Genomic DNA, 15,642 nt, shown 5'->3' with positions numbered 1-15,642 from the left:
TGAAGATCATTTTGAGGAGGAACTTTCTGTCCACCACTGATAGATATGAAATGCCCTCATCCTTTTCAACAAGCTAGAACACAGTATCGTATCATATACACTGCAGCTTCTGAAGAATCTCTTTTTACAAACACATGGAGCATTACTTGTCAGTTAGTCAGGAAAACGAACATCCAACAAAAGTGATCTATGACATTTCAGCATAAATGTAAAAAAATAGAATTTTTTAGGGGTCCAGGCACCCATGATAATGCAATCAACATGATTTCCGATCCAAACAATGAGCCAGTGTTACAAAAACATCAGATCCATGAAGGATACTTAATGCACCTCCTAAAAAAACCTGAATTATTTCATTGTAGGGTTTGATGTTCTACCTACTGTATATTATAAATAGACCATAAATGGTGCAGATCTCTTTCTAGAAGGAACTCACATGATGGATCAGTCAAGACTGACAAGTCTTAGTTAACATTTTGTTGGTACTTGGTTCAATTCAAAATGTTTTCAAAAACTTCTAAAATACTCTCAACCTGAACTGAATGTACATTCTGTATTCTGGACGAGTCAGATGAGTCAGCCATGTTTTCATTGTGGGTTTTACTTTTTCCCTTTTAATTTAAATGTCAGCAGTTGTCTACATAGTCGACTCTTGGCGATATGCTGCATTTAGCATAAGGTAGAAAAAGCATATTGCTTCTGCCCTCTGTATATCTTTCATCCTGTCTCATTCTGTACATGTCAAAGGCATGGGGATGTAGATAAGGTCTGGCCTCCAGCAGGCCAGGGCACAGTAAGCCAATCCTGTAAATACCAAGTAATATATTTAGGTTTGCTGTGAGATTTGACATACCGTGAAATTTACAGCACTGGGAAATATATAGATGCAGAATATCAAAATTTGAAATATTTCTTGTGACAAATGCCAGGGGGCAAAAGATCTTTGAAGTTAGACTTGGTTCCTAAAGTAGTGTTGACTCAAAAATCTATTTCTTATATAAAAGCTTCAGTCTCGTTCCGTAAAATGCTAACCCTGCTGAAAAGTTACCATGTTTTAGTGGTGTTTATGTACTGACAACATAAGGCTCACTTTTTGGAGTGCTATCAGCTAGAAATCTACTTCATAGACACAACTTTACAAGGAACCACTTGTCATACCAGCTGGACCTCTATGGATGTCCTAACCTAATTATTTCCATCTAGAACTACAAAATCTTAAGAAACTCTTAAGAATATTCATCTGTTCATCTATTTTTATTCTAGTCTTTAGCATCTACTTCTCATAATCTGTGGGGTTAACATTCAAATTAGAAGTATTTTTAGCATTATGTCCATGTCTCAAATTGAAAAAAATGTGCTTCAGGCGCATAGTAGAATGATTTTGTCTTGTATATGGCAATATACTCTGCTTGTGCTAGGGCAAAATTGCACTGATTTATTTGGTAGTCAGATCTGTCCTTGTGTCACTTGTGGGAGAATACCAGAAATGAGTAAACCCCACACCAAAATGAATATTTTGAAAGTGGTTAAAATAGCACCCAATTAAATAATGTGGGAGTAGGGAACAGTATGTAATAGTGCAGGGAATGGAATGTGGCTAGCTGATATTCTGATTTCCCCTCAAAGTTTGAAACCTGCTCATCTCTACTTGCAGGATCCAGAGACTTTTGGTTCTGAAATGTCTCCAAAAGTCAACTACGTCCACTCTTTTACCTAGACCAGAGTGACAGATTTGCAGATCATATACTATGTCTACTGGCCATCTTCATTGATAGGGCAGCACGGTGGCTCAGTGATTAGCACTGGTGCCTTGCAGTACTGGGGTCCTGGGTTTGAATCTGACCAAGGAGAACATCTGTAAGGAGTTTGTATGTTCTCCCCGTGTTTGCGTGGCTTTCCTCTGGGTACTCTGGTTTCATACCACACTTATAGGGACATACTTATAGGGACCTTAGATTGTGAGCCCCACTGGGGACAGTTGGATGCTAATGTCTGTAAAGTGCTGCGTAATATAGTAGCGCTATATAAGTGCATAAAATAAATAAATAGGACAACTCTTCTAGAAGACCATTTGCAATACAATTTTCAGTGGTCTTCTAAAAAAAAGTTTTCCTTGTACTTTGTTAGTAGGGTTCTGGGTTTATTCTATATTGTTATATATCTACATACACATTATATTATACATTTCTGTTTTTTTTCTTGACAGCTAATGGAACTTCAAGCAGTCAGTTATCCACACCTAAATCCAAGCAGTCTCCAATCTCCACCCCAACCAGTCCTGGAAGTCTTCGTAAGCACAAGGTATTATGTTTCTTCTCCTTAATCCCTCTTAAAGGAACAGATTTTTTATTTGACTATTAAAAAATTCTGAGTGCATGTCAATGGGAAAATGATATTGCCAGCTGCAACGGTTTATAGTCGTCGACCAGTTAAAAACTTTAATGGGATTGTTTGACACTTTGATATTGATGGCCTATAATCAGGGTATGTCATCAATATCAGATCGTCAAGAATGGTACTCCCAAAACCCCCACCCATCAGCTGTTTGAAAAGGCTATAGTTCTCCAGTGAGTGTTCCTAGGCCGGTGATGTCATGTCATCAGTCACATAGCTTAGGTGCAGCTCAGTCCCTTTCAAGTGAATGGTGCTGAGCAGCAATACCAATGGATGGCACTGTGCTTGGCAAGCTGTGAGAAGGCTGCTCACCAAAGTGCCACAGCCTCTTAAAACAGCTGATCGTTGGGGGTGCTGGGGGTGCGGAACCCCACTGATGACAGACTTAATGTATGATGAATTTTAGCAGATTTTCATTGAAGTTAACAAATGCTTCTTTTTACAGGATCTGTACCTTCCACTGTCCCTGGACGACTCTGACTCTCTTGGAGACTCCATGTAGAGAGTAACAGTGTATCGTATCGCCCATGAGGAGGATCATACAGCAGAACAGAGCAGACCGGCACTTTGGTGCTTTTTAAAGGATCCAATTACAGCTTTCACTGTTATTTTTATTTTTATGTGATTTATAGTTTGTGTCATTAATTACATGTGACCCAACCTAACAGGGAGAACCAACTGTTTTATAGTGATGAAGCAGGCTTCAAAATTATGTACTGTATGCATGTGTGTCATTCTTGAGTTGACCCTAGAACCAAACATGGTGCTTCTAATGGCCGTCATCACTAGCTTTCATGAATTGCATCATTCTACGATGATGTAACAAGCTAGGCACATGTACGGTACGCTAGGAAATGTTGAGTGTATGTTGTGGATCATTTTGTATGTTTTATATTTGAAAATTAAGATTCCCCCTTTTACATTCTGTAACGAGAATTCAGACCAGATTACTCAATGACTTGAGGGTTTTTACACATACACAGTATGCAGTGTTCTTAAATATAAAGCTTCACCCCTAGCACCAAGAATTAGACAGCATTGGGAGGAATTTGTAACCAATTTTGGTCACTGTTTTGTATTAACATTTCAATCAGTTTTCAGTGAAAAAAAAATTAAAAAAATCTGCATACCCCTTCTCAAAATTGACTTCTCTTTCAACCGAACATAATGAACAATTACCATTTTTATATTTACACGGATGTCAGATTTGGAAAGTCAGATTAATAAGCGGAAAATATTTCTTAATACAGTTGAGGGAGTGACTGACTCAGGCACCAGATGGCCTCCTTACTTCCTCAGCACAATCCCACTCCCTTTCTTTACAATGGTTTTGCCTCTGTCACATTTTATTAGAATCCAGATTCTTGCCTATCTCCGATCTCCAAAGACTCCGCACTTCAGCAGCAGATGGCAAACATCTCAGCATAATAGGACACAAATCTGAGCATAAACAGGTGCTGGTTTATATCCCTTTGTATATTATTTATTTCCTAGCACTACAGGTATATAGTTATGATAGGGGTATTGATCCATAAGTGAATTCAAAATTCCAGGGAAAAAAACACAATGAAACCCTATGCAATGGTAATATTTCATGGTAATCCAAGCCTATAGTCATAGTTTATATACAGAATTGCAGTACGGTATATAGAAAACTGCAAAGATTGGCAGATTTTGCATATAAAATACTCAGAAACTGAGTATTTATTTATAGGGGTTCTCCAGGTCATCAATATCAGATCAATGGGGGTCCGACTCCCGGAACCCCGCCAATAAGCTGTTTGAGGAAGCTGTGGTGCTCACCGGAGCTCCAGCGAGTGCCGTGGCCTCCCCACAGCTTACCAAGCAGTAGTGCTGTCCACTGGATAATGGCTGTGCTTGGTATTGTAGCTCATCCACATTCACTGGAATGGGACTGAGCTCCACCTAGGCCATTTGACCGATCAATGTGACATCACATGGCCTAGGTAGAGGCCTAAGTGCTCATGAAGCGCCGCGGCCATCTAGATCAAAATCCTGGAGAATGCCTTTAAAGATCTCTCATTGTGAGACTTTGTAGGGACATGCCCTCAACTGGTAACAACCAGTTAATTGATTCATACATCTCTCGTCAAAATAACAGAGGACCAGTACAATGTAGAGATAAAAAAAAACATGCTTCAGAATTGTTATACTATGAAGAATTTATTTATATACTAAAACAGATAAGTCAGGAGGGATGCTGGGTCCTCTCTGATTTTGAAAGAATTGGAAAAAGTTAAAATCACTTTAATGCAGATTTTTTATGGTATTATGGTAATGGGGTCATACTAGTTCTCCTTACTGGAGTGAGCGGCCATACAGAAATGCATCCTTTAATACAATGCTGTACAGCAATAGCAGTAACATAGACGTCAGATCTGAAGAACTAGACAATATTAGGACATTCTAATTTTGGGCTTGCAATGTGGTGAGCTTCAATGTAAAACAGGCCCTTACTAAGCCTCCAATTTAAGGGCATATTGACATGCAACAGATTTCTTCAAGGCACATTCAGATCACAGAGTGGTAGGATTTCTGCAAATGTACTGCATAAGTAAGTCTTAGGTAGTCCACTAAGAGCTAGTAATTCTTTGGGGTCTACAAAAACATACAAAAAGCCATGAGAAGGCTCCAGTGATACTTGTTGAGGGTTGGCAAAATTATTTTCAGGTGTTCCTATGTTGCACTTGATTTATAAGGTCTTTAAATGTCTAATCACATGACTAAATAGTTCCATAGGATGGGCGAGTCACTGTATTATGGTGACAATCCCTTAGGTACTGATATATTCCATTAGAAATATATATAACACAAGTCATAGTCTTCCCAAAGTCCACAAAAACAGTGGTCCATGCCACAAAAACTCATTGGTTTTATATGATACATACATATTAGTAAGAGAACATAGTAGCTCGTGGTAAGTGCCCACTTTTTTTGGATTGGATTTTGCACATAGGTACCAACATCTGCTTTAGGATCAGTTGTCAGTGTATTCTGATTTGTTGGCCATAGCTGGGTATAATCTGGAGATTTTAATTGGGTTAGGGTCAGTTAGACAAGGAAACGGACTACTATCAATACTGAGACAAAGATCCCCAGTTTTCCAATACTATATTTATTCATCTAGACCACAGAATTAAGATGATATTAGATGACGTGATTTCATATACTTTTGGATAACTTCTATTTATTGATATATCTATATAGTTGCATTAACCATATATATTACATTTTGAAGGTCTAATACAATCTGTATTCTGTATATGAGTTTCTTTGAATATAGCATGCTGGATTACCGTGAAATTTGAAACCTGGAAACAAACACTGCCTCCATTTATATTGTATATCTGGTGCTCTTTGACAAGCCTGCCATTTGGTAAGTAGTAGCATGTGCTAAACTGCCTGTGTCATTTAGTGGATGTTGCTACCAGTGCCTTATTGCCATATGAATCAAAGCAGGGTATATATAAGGTCCACGCCACACTGCGACTTGCTGCTGCCTGTTAGGGTACGGCCACATTAACAGTTTTCTGCATGCAGTTTTGGAAGCCAAGATTAGGAGTAGACCATAGAAAGAGGCATAGAGGAAACATAAGACTTCTCCTGTGTTTTGAATTTACTCCTAGTTTTGGTTTCCAAAACTGCATACAGAAACCTGACTGTGTGGCTGTATCCTTAGGAGACAGGATCTCCTCTGGCTCCCCAGTAGCTGGAGGAGAACCTGCTGTGTTTTTGGACAAACATCCAGTTGATATTGGTTGACCTGACTACCACTTGCCTTGTGCCCACACTGAGCTGCTTGCTTTGCATGCCTCAGTGTTAATGAGTGAACAGTAATGATCAAAAATATGGCTTATAGAACGGCAGAGGTCATCAGACATGAACTTAATAGCATTTCTTATCATCTGTAGTCCTACAATTCCATTACCAACTTGTGTAAGCAACCCTTCCCCCGCCATACACTTAATATCAGAGGTATAGACTCCTACTTGCCTGCGTCCCGGTCACTCCTGAAAACACTCTGATTCTTTCTTTTCATCTAGCAGAACATTTTTGTAACCTTTTGATAACATTTACTTTTGGACTGTTGTTTAGGGCCTTTTATAAAATTACTGTTTTTCATTCTTTCTTAGTTAAAAAATGAATTTGGTGAATCTTCTCAATCATTTTTCACCTTTTCATCCATCTTTGTGAAACCTGATAGGTCATTTAAACAATTTGCTTTGTAAGAAATGTTTAATGTTGATCTTTTGCTAACAGTACCTTACAAGAAACCCATTTACATTTTTAAAAGATTATTATACTTTATACTACTTCTTGTGATTCATTTTTATTTTATACAGTGGTGTTTTCTATTGGCATATAGGTTTATGTGGGAAATCAAATAAGATCAACTGATAACAGAATGGATGACAATGACCGGGGGTGGGATGTACCAAAGCAGCGAGAAGTTACACTGTTCTGAAGGGTCTATCACTTTGAGTCATAGCAGAGCAGACCCCCAGTATCGGGCTGCGTGCGTGGTTGGATTGGCATTGGCCTACCCAGCTTGTAGGCTGCTCTTACAGCTAAATTTAAGGTGCAATTACAGACAGAGCTAAAGCCGATTTCAGTTGGCTGCTCGTTCAGTAGGGGTGAAGCACTGCATTTACATGGAGTGATCACCTCCACATTATGAGAATGAGCTATTGTGATCGTTCGTCCTCAAACAGCTGCATTGTTTCTGGGCAGCAGATCACTGTTTAGACCGCACGATCTGCTGCCCAGAAATGATCATTTAGGTGCCTGCACGAACGAGAGGATGAGTGTTTTGCTAGTTTATCGGATGATCGGCAAATTGTCGAAAACATTGCCGAAAATTTGCCGTATATTTGGCCATGTAAATCTATGTTTATACCGGCAGCAACAGTCATGCGCTATCTGACTTTGCTGACCTTTCTAGTTACAGCTTCGGTCTTCGAGGCATGGAAGAGGTTACAGAGTAATTGGATTGTTTGTCAATTGATTAATATATGTCTGATGTAGATCTAATTATCTGGTGAATGCTTTTAACCACTGACTTTTCAGCATCAATATTGAGTTGTAGGCCGCTCTGCTTTGATTTTAAACATACTGAAGGCACTTGATCCATATGACTGGGCTCATGCAGCCTCACAGTCCCCCCTGTGCAATTTTTGTTATCAATGACCAAGTTGTTAGGCCACTTACCATACAAATAATTTAGTTACATAGATTTTGCAGTGAAGGTACATTGAAGGGCTATCCTCAGGATAGCTGATCAATATTAGATCAAACCCTGCTGATCAGAGGCTGCGGCACTCTTCATTGTTTAACTACGCACCGTCTAAGGCCTCTTTCACACGAACGATACGGATTGGCTCCGGATGCATTCAGGGTGCATTCATTTTGCAAGAAAGTTCAGTGAGTTTTGTCTGCGATTGCGTTCAGTTTTTTTCTGCGCAAGTGCAATGCATTTTGATGCGTTTTTCACGCGAGCGATAAAAAACTGAAGGTTTACAAACAACATCTCTTAGCAACCATCAGTGAAAAACACATTTCATCCACACTTGCTTCCGGATGCAATGCATTTTTCACTGAAGCCCCATTCACTTCCTTGGGGCCAGGGCTGCGTTAAAAACTTAGAATATAGAACATGCTGCAACGCAGAACTGGTGCATAAAAAAAAAACGCTCATGTACACAGACACTTTGAAATAAATGAGTCAGGATTCAGTGGGGGTGCTATGCGTTCACATCACGCATTGCACCCGTGCGGAAAACTCGCTCGTGTGAAAAGGATCCATTCCCATGTCCGCAAGTGTTTTGCGGTCCGCAAATTGAGGATCCGCAAAACAGACACCGGCCATGTGCGTTCCGAATTTTGCGGACCGCACATGGCCGGCTCTATAATAGAAATGCCTTTTCTTGTCCGTGGCTGCGGACAAGAAAAGGACATGTTCTATTTCTTTTCGGGGCTGCGGAACAGAAGTGCGGATGCGGGCAGCACACAGTGTGGCATCTTTTGTGGCCCCATTGAAAATGAATGGGTCCGCACCCATTCCGCAAAATTGCGGAACGGATGCGGACCCATAATGCGGACATGTGAATGGACCCTAACTTGTAGAGGCGATGCAGTGCAATTACAACTGCTCGTCCCATTCACGTGAACGGGAGAGGAAGTTGAAGTTACAGGTGAAAATCGAAAACTTCGAATATCGTGCAAAAGTCCATTTATTTCAGCAAAGCAAATTAAAGGGAATTGCATTAATGTAGCTTAAAATTAGAATTTTGTGAAAAGGTTCAATATTCTAGTCTCAAAGTGTCACACTCTAGTCAGCTAATTAATCCATATCCCCTGAGCAAAGGGTACCTCAAAATTGTGACTTCAGGGTTTCATAAGCTGTAAGCCGTAATCATCCAAATTATAACAAATAAAGGCTTGAAATATCTCGCGTTACATGTAATGAGTCTATCTCATATATTAGTTTCACCTTTTAAGTTGCATTACTGAAATAAATTTACTTTGCACGATATTCAAATTTTTCGAGTTTCACCTGTATACAGTACCAGCTCTACAATCTAGACGACATGCACGAAAACAGCGAAGGGGACGCAACGCTTGCATGAGCGCCGAGGCCTCTTCATACAGCCGATCAGCGTTAGTACCAGGAGTCGGACATCCGCTGATTTGATATTGATGACCTATCTTGAGCATAGGTCATCGATATACTAGCACTGCACAACCCCTTTAATGAATAATGGAGGCCATGGACAATGGAGGATCAATAATGTTTTTTAGAGGGATATCGTTGATGGGTCAGGTTTCCATTAATTATGGCATCTGTAAAATTCTGACAACATTGCACCCATGAAATGTCTGCTGAAACTGTTATAGGACTTGTTCTCTAACTACCAAGATATAAGGTTCTCCCTATATGAATGAGCCAGGTCTGCAGGAAAGTGTGTCTTGTGACCTTTTAAATCTCTGTTTATTGGTTGAGAGTCATCATGAAGGGGAGGGACATGTGACAAGCTGTCTTTCAGGTGCAAGTTTGATGAAACAGTTGAAACCATAGCCTAGCCTCGTAGTTCAAGGCTTATATGAAGGTGCTTCATCAGTGCTTGGCCCTCTCTAAAGGATGACCTTGGGTCCTTTTTGGCAAATTTAACTCTATATGTATGAAGTATGGTGGCACCTAACAAGCATCAGCGTTCTGCACAAGTTTCTAGTCAGACCAAGCCATATGGATCATATAAAACATCCCAATAACAGTATGTACTGTACTGAAAAGCACAGAACCACATTTATCTAGCCTCTGGTATTTCAGTCAAATGCAAATGTCTTATGGTTAAAGTTACATGAAAACCATACGTGGTGGAACAGCAGCACGGACCAAATGCAGGCCACAATCCAGTGGGCACGCCATGGGGCCACATATAAATGAGGCTTCTTGGCATGCTAGGAGCTGCTGATATCAGAGATGATGTGAGCAGTCAATGGAAATTCCCCATTTCTGTCCCAAACGTTTTCAGCTTGCACTGTGCCATGATTCATTGTACTTTACGTCATGTCCTGCATGTCTTCTCTACAAGAATGTTTAGGGGATATATTGCACTGTTAGCTATTTTGTGTCATTCATTAGACAAGTGACACAGGGGATTGAATGTAAGCACTAGTAAACCTGCACACAATTATGGGAGTATGGTGGGGGTCGATATTTAGTTCATGGGTGCGGGCTTAGGCAACCTGTGGATGCTGAACTACAGCTCCCAGCAGAACCCCGGGGGTTGTTTACCAATGCCTTAGAGAGTGCTAAATAAATACAGCAAATGTCCCAGATGTTTGAGTTTTTTGGAGAATAGGTTTTATAATTTATAAAACGCCCCTCTATGATAAATCTCCATAAATATATATATATCTTCATTTACCAAAACAGTCCAAAAGAAGAACTTTTTTTGTTGCCCATAGCAGCCAATCACAGCTCAGATTTTATTTTACCAGAGCAGTTTCAGAAAGCTGAAATCTGACAGTTTTTCTTTTAGACAGTTTTGTTAATGGGTTTTCCAGGATTTTGATATAGATGGCCTATCCTCATCAATATCTGATCATTGGGGGTCCGACTCCTGTCCCCACTAACAACTACCAACACCACCAGTATGAAGATGCTGCGGCACTCTGCTCCACTGCGGCCGCCTCACAACATAAGAAGCGCAGCGCAGTCGCTGCGCTTGGTATTGCATCAATATTGAACTCCTGGAAAACCCCTTTAAATGAAGGCCATGCTACCACACAGATAGGTTAGGACTCATTGCGCAGGCACGTACCATGTGCATGAGGCCATAATATTGCCACTCTTGCCAATCAGAGATTGAAGTTATAGACCTTATGTGAGAAGCCCGTGCCCCCATGAAAACACCTCCTGCACCTGTCGTCTGAAAGCTCAGTATTATCACAAGGATGCTAGACCCCATAGCATCCAGTTAAATAAAGCTTTCATTTTCTCGCACAGGAAAAAAAAAAATTATCTGCTTGGTCAAAAATTCCAGCGTTCCACTGACAACACTGAGCACAAGTGTTGTCATGGGGATCTACACGGAGAAGCTTTTCTAAATAAGAGCCCTGTAACTTTAAACTTTGATACCTCTAACACAGATGGCATTTCTAATAAAACAAATTGAATCTTTAGATCTCTTCCGAAACCAGCTCTGGAGCATTTGTCTTGCCTGCCATGAAATGCTAGGTATCGCCCTTGATCCTGGACCCCGAATCAGACTGTGTCGCCTTGTTTATTAACCTGTGTATAGAGACTTTTAGCAGGAACCTTTTTATACTTGCATTCTTTTTATTTGTACTTTTGATAAAATGATGCTCAGATTGGACTTGGCTCCTCATCGCAGAGCATTTATTGAATGATTGATGTGTAGGGATGTATTGAACGAGGTCAGTAGAGGGTAGCTAGGAGTTTGGGGGACATTGGCTACACAAGAAAGGGATTTCGAGAACTAATGATATTAAGAAGATTATTGTATTTCCTTGCTCTTCATTAATTTATTTTGATCGTTATTGTTTTATAGCATCCTAATGAGATTGGCTATACAAGTATAGTATTGGTAATAACACATGGGACAATAAAAACCATTTTGTGTCAGTTGTATGTGCCATATTTTGTAAAGAACCCCATGAGTAGGGTGACCAAATGAATTCACATTGTATATACCTGCAGCACTGTTTATTAACTGTCTTTAATGAATATAGGCTGAATTCTAATTTTATTAAATCTTTTTTTCCCCCTCTTTATTGCCTATTGCAAAAATAGTCATTGAACGGCACTGATTTTAAGATTTAAAAAGCTGGTGAAGTCCAGGAGGGTTGAGCCAAACTGTTTCAATGTATCATGTTGTAATATAGCGCAGCTTGAAGCCAATGATTTCTTGCTTAATGTATACAGCACATGCATGACCTTTGCTAATTATTCCTCATTTGTGGTGCGGTTTTTTTTTTTTGGCATATATTAACCCCTGAGCTGCTACATGGAATCGTCCATTCATTGCAGAGCAATGGGCTGTGGGTTCCATATGGAAGCTTTGGGGTTAACTACCATTTCTTTTCCCATCGAAGATGTACAGCAAAGCTTTTTATAGATGTTTGACCAGAACAATGATAGGCATAGCTATAGTTAGGATTCAAGTATTTAGTGGAGTAGTGGATGTAACTTTTTTAGAAGTTTTAGCTTGATTGTTAACAAGACTTTTGGGGTGCATGCATGAGACTGTGCAGTGCATTTCTTCATTATTTTACTACTGGCTACAGACGGGTTTCTCTCGTTTATGTCATGATTGTCTTTACAAAGAATGGAGATATGGTAAAAAGAGTTGGTTGGTGTATCCTAGGCCGTTGTCATGGGGGAAAGTCGTAAAGTTATTAGGTTAGTTAACCTCCAGACAATATGGTCGGGGTCGAAGCCATATGGGGTGCAGAGGTAGCCGTGGTGCCTGAGTGGTCCAAAGGCCATATAAGTAGATAACAGTATAATACATGGCACATGGTAGGTGGGGGCCTTGGGGCCCAGGAGGTTCAAGTTACATCTCTGGTTAAGGTAGACATCAAGCTAATAGGTATATAGTTGGTAAAAAGGTTATGTTGTTGCTTGCAGACTGGTTGCTGATATAAGCCCAACAATGAGAAATAGCCATAATTCTCATCCTGATGGTGAACTGCACTCAAAAATATAAAATAATGCAACATCTTATGATTAACAGGCACTGTAATACTCCCTTAATGGGATTTAGAAAGACATGTTAGTTATTTTTACTTAGTAATGCCCATGCAAAGCGGAACAGGACCAGTCCTTTATGGTCCGCTGATGTAGCGCTCGCCAAAAACTCCCCTTTTTAATAGGCTACAGACAGCATGATTTGTCATATGACTAAACAAGTAATGACTTCACAGGGATAAGTGTGGTGTCCGAATGTTAAAACGATCAAGTAAAATTAGAAAAAGACATTAGATGTTGCTATGATCACAGATCATTTAGACTCAGTTCACATTACACGTCTGGTGTACTGTAAGTTTATGGCAGTGCTGCCTAAACCTTTTCATTTTTTTTTTTTTTTTACCCAAAACCCCTTATCAGAAAGTCCTCATTCCCCAATATAGGTAAAAAGCTAAGTGCACAGAAAAACATACAAGGCAAGTAAAGAGACATCGGTAACATATAGTAAAAAAAAATAATGGGGTCTTAGTTAAAAGTGCACTGGAGTAAGATGTGACATATTTATTAAGAGACAGAGGCCTCCTAATACATGCAGCACATCTTCCGACTGTCCACGCGCCAGATACTGAAGTGTACACCAGCTATAAATTATACCAGTTGTAAATTATAGTAGATTTGGTGGGCCCCTTTTTCTCCACTTTTGAAAAGTGACACAAAGTTGCAAATGCTGGCTCTAATATGGTGTGCGCCATAACTTTAAAAAAAAACAAAAGTGTTCTCAAAACATTAAAGGTGTATTCCCATCTCGGGCATGTCGCTAGGATATGCCCCCAATGTCTGATAGAGGTGGGACCCACACCTAGCCGCAAAGTGCTGGGAGGTGCGCCGCGCATGTGTGGCCGCCCTCCATTCATTCCTATGGGAGAGCCTAAAATAGCTTATTGGCTTGCTCGGCTGTTTTCGGAAGTCTCATTGAAATGAATGGGAAGCGCACCACACAAGTGCAGCCACCGCTCCATTCACTTCTATGGAGCTGCTGAAAATAGCCGAGCCAGTGCTTGGCTATTTACGGTGCTCCCATAGCAATGAATGGAGGGCAGCCCGCATGTGTGGTGCACCAACCAGCACTTTTTGCGGGCTCCGTTCTAAGTATAGGTGCAGGTCCCACCTGCTATCCTAGCAATATGTCCCCAAAGTCCAAGATGGGAAAACCCCTTTAACGAGTATTTTAAGAACATTTTTAACAATGCAACCTCTTCATTGCTTACATGGCGCCATCTTCCTGCATGCCGTATGTGTAGTAACTGCAGTGGAAGGGATTGTCACTTTGTCCTACAAACAGGACAAAAATTGCACTCCCTTGCACTACCCTTGGCCTGAGATAAACATCGAAGAGGCTGCGATACTTGCATGAGTGCCTCGACCCTTCAGATAGCTCTACGAAGAGGATGGCAAGAGTCAGACACCCTAAGATCTGATAGTGATCGTCTATCCCGAGGATAGCCATCATTATGCTGAAATGGTAAATCCCTTTTTAAACAGATCCATGTAAGGTACCCGGACATATGAGCAATGTCAGTACTCACTGTAATAATAGGGCATTTTATCATTCTTGAGTGCATGGAACCTGTATTACAGCAGCATCGTCTGGCTTGTCAGGTTAGATGTAACTTCAGTATTTCTTAATCCTTGACACAAAGAACACAAGTGCATATTAACAACCTACAAGAAGTCAATTGCCCACAAGACACTGGTGACTTACTAATAGGCTCTGGGGACTGATCCAGTACGGAGTGTAGGCTTCAGCAGTATAATCATTTAGAAGCTTCATGAGTTCTTATATCATCAGAATATGTCACTGATAGAAGTGTGTGAATGAAGGTTCAGAGTACAGGAGGCCATGATTTTTACTTAATATAAAGACCAATGGAATATATCTACATGTCTATGGCAGTTCATTGTCTTAAATCAGAAATTCATGCAAATAATTGCTTTTAACTATTTTGTCAGGACCAATAAGCCACATGTTGGATGCCATTACTAGGTATACTACAATCAAAATGATCAAAGTAGATATCTACCTTTTGACAACGTGCTGTTTTAGGTCATTTTTGCTATTTACTTAATATGGCTTTATAGCAGTCAGAGATCAGTTTTGAGGAGCTGAAAAGCATTGACATAAGACACTCACTAGGGGGAGCTTATGAGCTTACCGCATACTGCTAGTGAATGAACACTATAACACAGACTGCTGCAGAACGCTCCCTCTAGTGGTTGCTGCAGGTAACATCTATTACTACACAGGGGATTTAGGCCTCTTTCACACTTGCATTGTCCGGATCCGGCGTGTACTCCACTTGCCGGAATTACACTCCGGATCCGGAAAAACGCAAGTGTACTGAAAGCATTTGAAGACGGAACCGTCTTCCAAATGCGTTCAGTGTTACTATGGCACCCAGGACGCTATTAAAGTCCTGGCTGCCATAGTAGGAGCGGGGAGCGGGGGAGCGGTATACTTAGTCTGTGCGGCTCCCGGGGCGCTCCAGAATGACGTCAGAGCGCCCCATGCGCATGGCTGACGTGATCCATGTGATCACGTGATTCATGCGCTTGGGGCGCCCTGATGTCACTATGGAGCGCCCGGGGAGCCGCACGGAAGGTAAGTACACTGCTCCCCCGCTCCCCACTACACTTTACCATGGCTGCCAGGACTTTAGCGTCCCGGCAGCCATAGTAACCACTCTGAAAAAGCTAAATGTCGGGTCCAGCAATGCGCCGAAACGACGTTTAGCTTAAGGCCGGATCCGGATCAATGCCTTTCAATGGACATTAATTCCGGATCCGGCCTTGCGGCAAGTGTTCCGGATTTTTGGCCGGAGCAAAAAGCGCAGTATGCTGCGGTATTTTCTCCGGCCAAAAAACGTTCCGTTCCGGAACTGAAGACATCCTGATGCATCCTGAACAGATTTCTCTCCATTCAGAATGCATGGGGATAATCCTGATCAGGATTCTTC

General features: G+C 40.9%; 1 protein-coding gene across 2 annotated transcripts in view; it reads left to right on the top strand.

The window, feature by feature from the left end:
* Positions 1-3,588, top strand: part of DCX (doublecortin) — a 141,451-nt gene extending 137,863 nt beyond the window's left edge. For both annotated transcript variants that reach the window (XM_040404883.1, XM_040404881.1), the window contains exons 6-7: positions 2,207-2,301; positions 2,840-3,588. In XM_040404883.1, coding sequence (XP_040260817.1) covers positions 2,207-2,301; positions 2,840-2,896 — 152 coding nt within the window. In that variant the 3' untranslated portion in view covers positions 2,897-3,588. The remainder of the gene's footprint in view (positions 1-2,206; positions 2,302-2,839) is intronic.
* The last annotated feature ends 12,054 nt before the right edge of the window (positions 3,589-15,642 follow it).

This window comes from Bufo bufo, chromosome 8 (assembly GCF_905171765.1).
Source record: "Bufo bufo chromosome 8, aBufBuf1.1, whole genome shotgun sequence".
NCBI lineage: Eukaryota > Metazoa > Chordata > Amphibia > Anura > Bufonidae > Bufo > Bufo bufo.
This window is presented reverse-complemented; position numbering and strand designations above follow the sequence as displayed.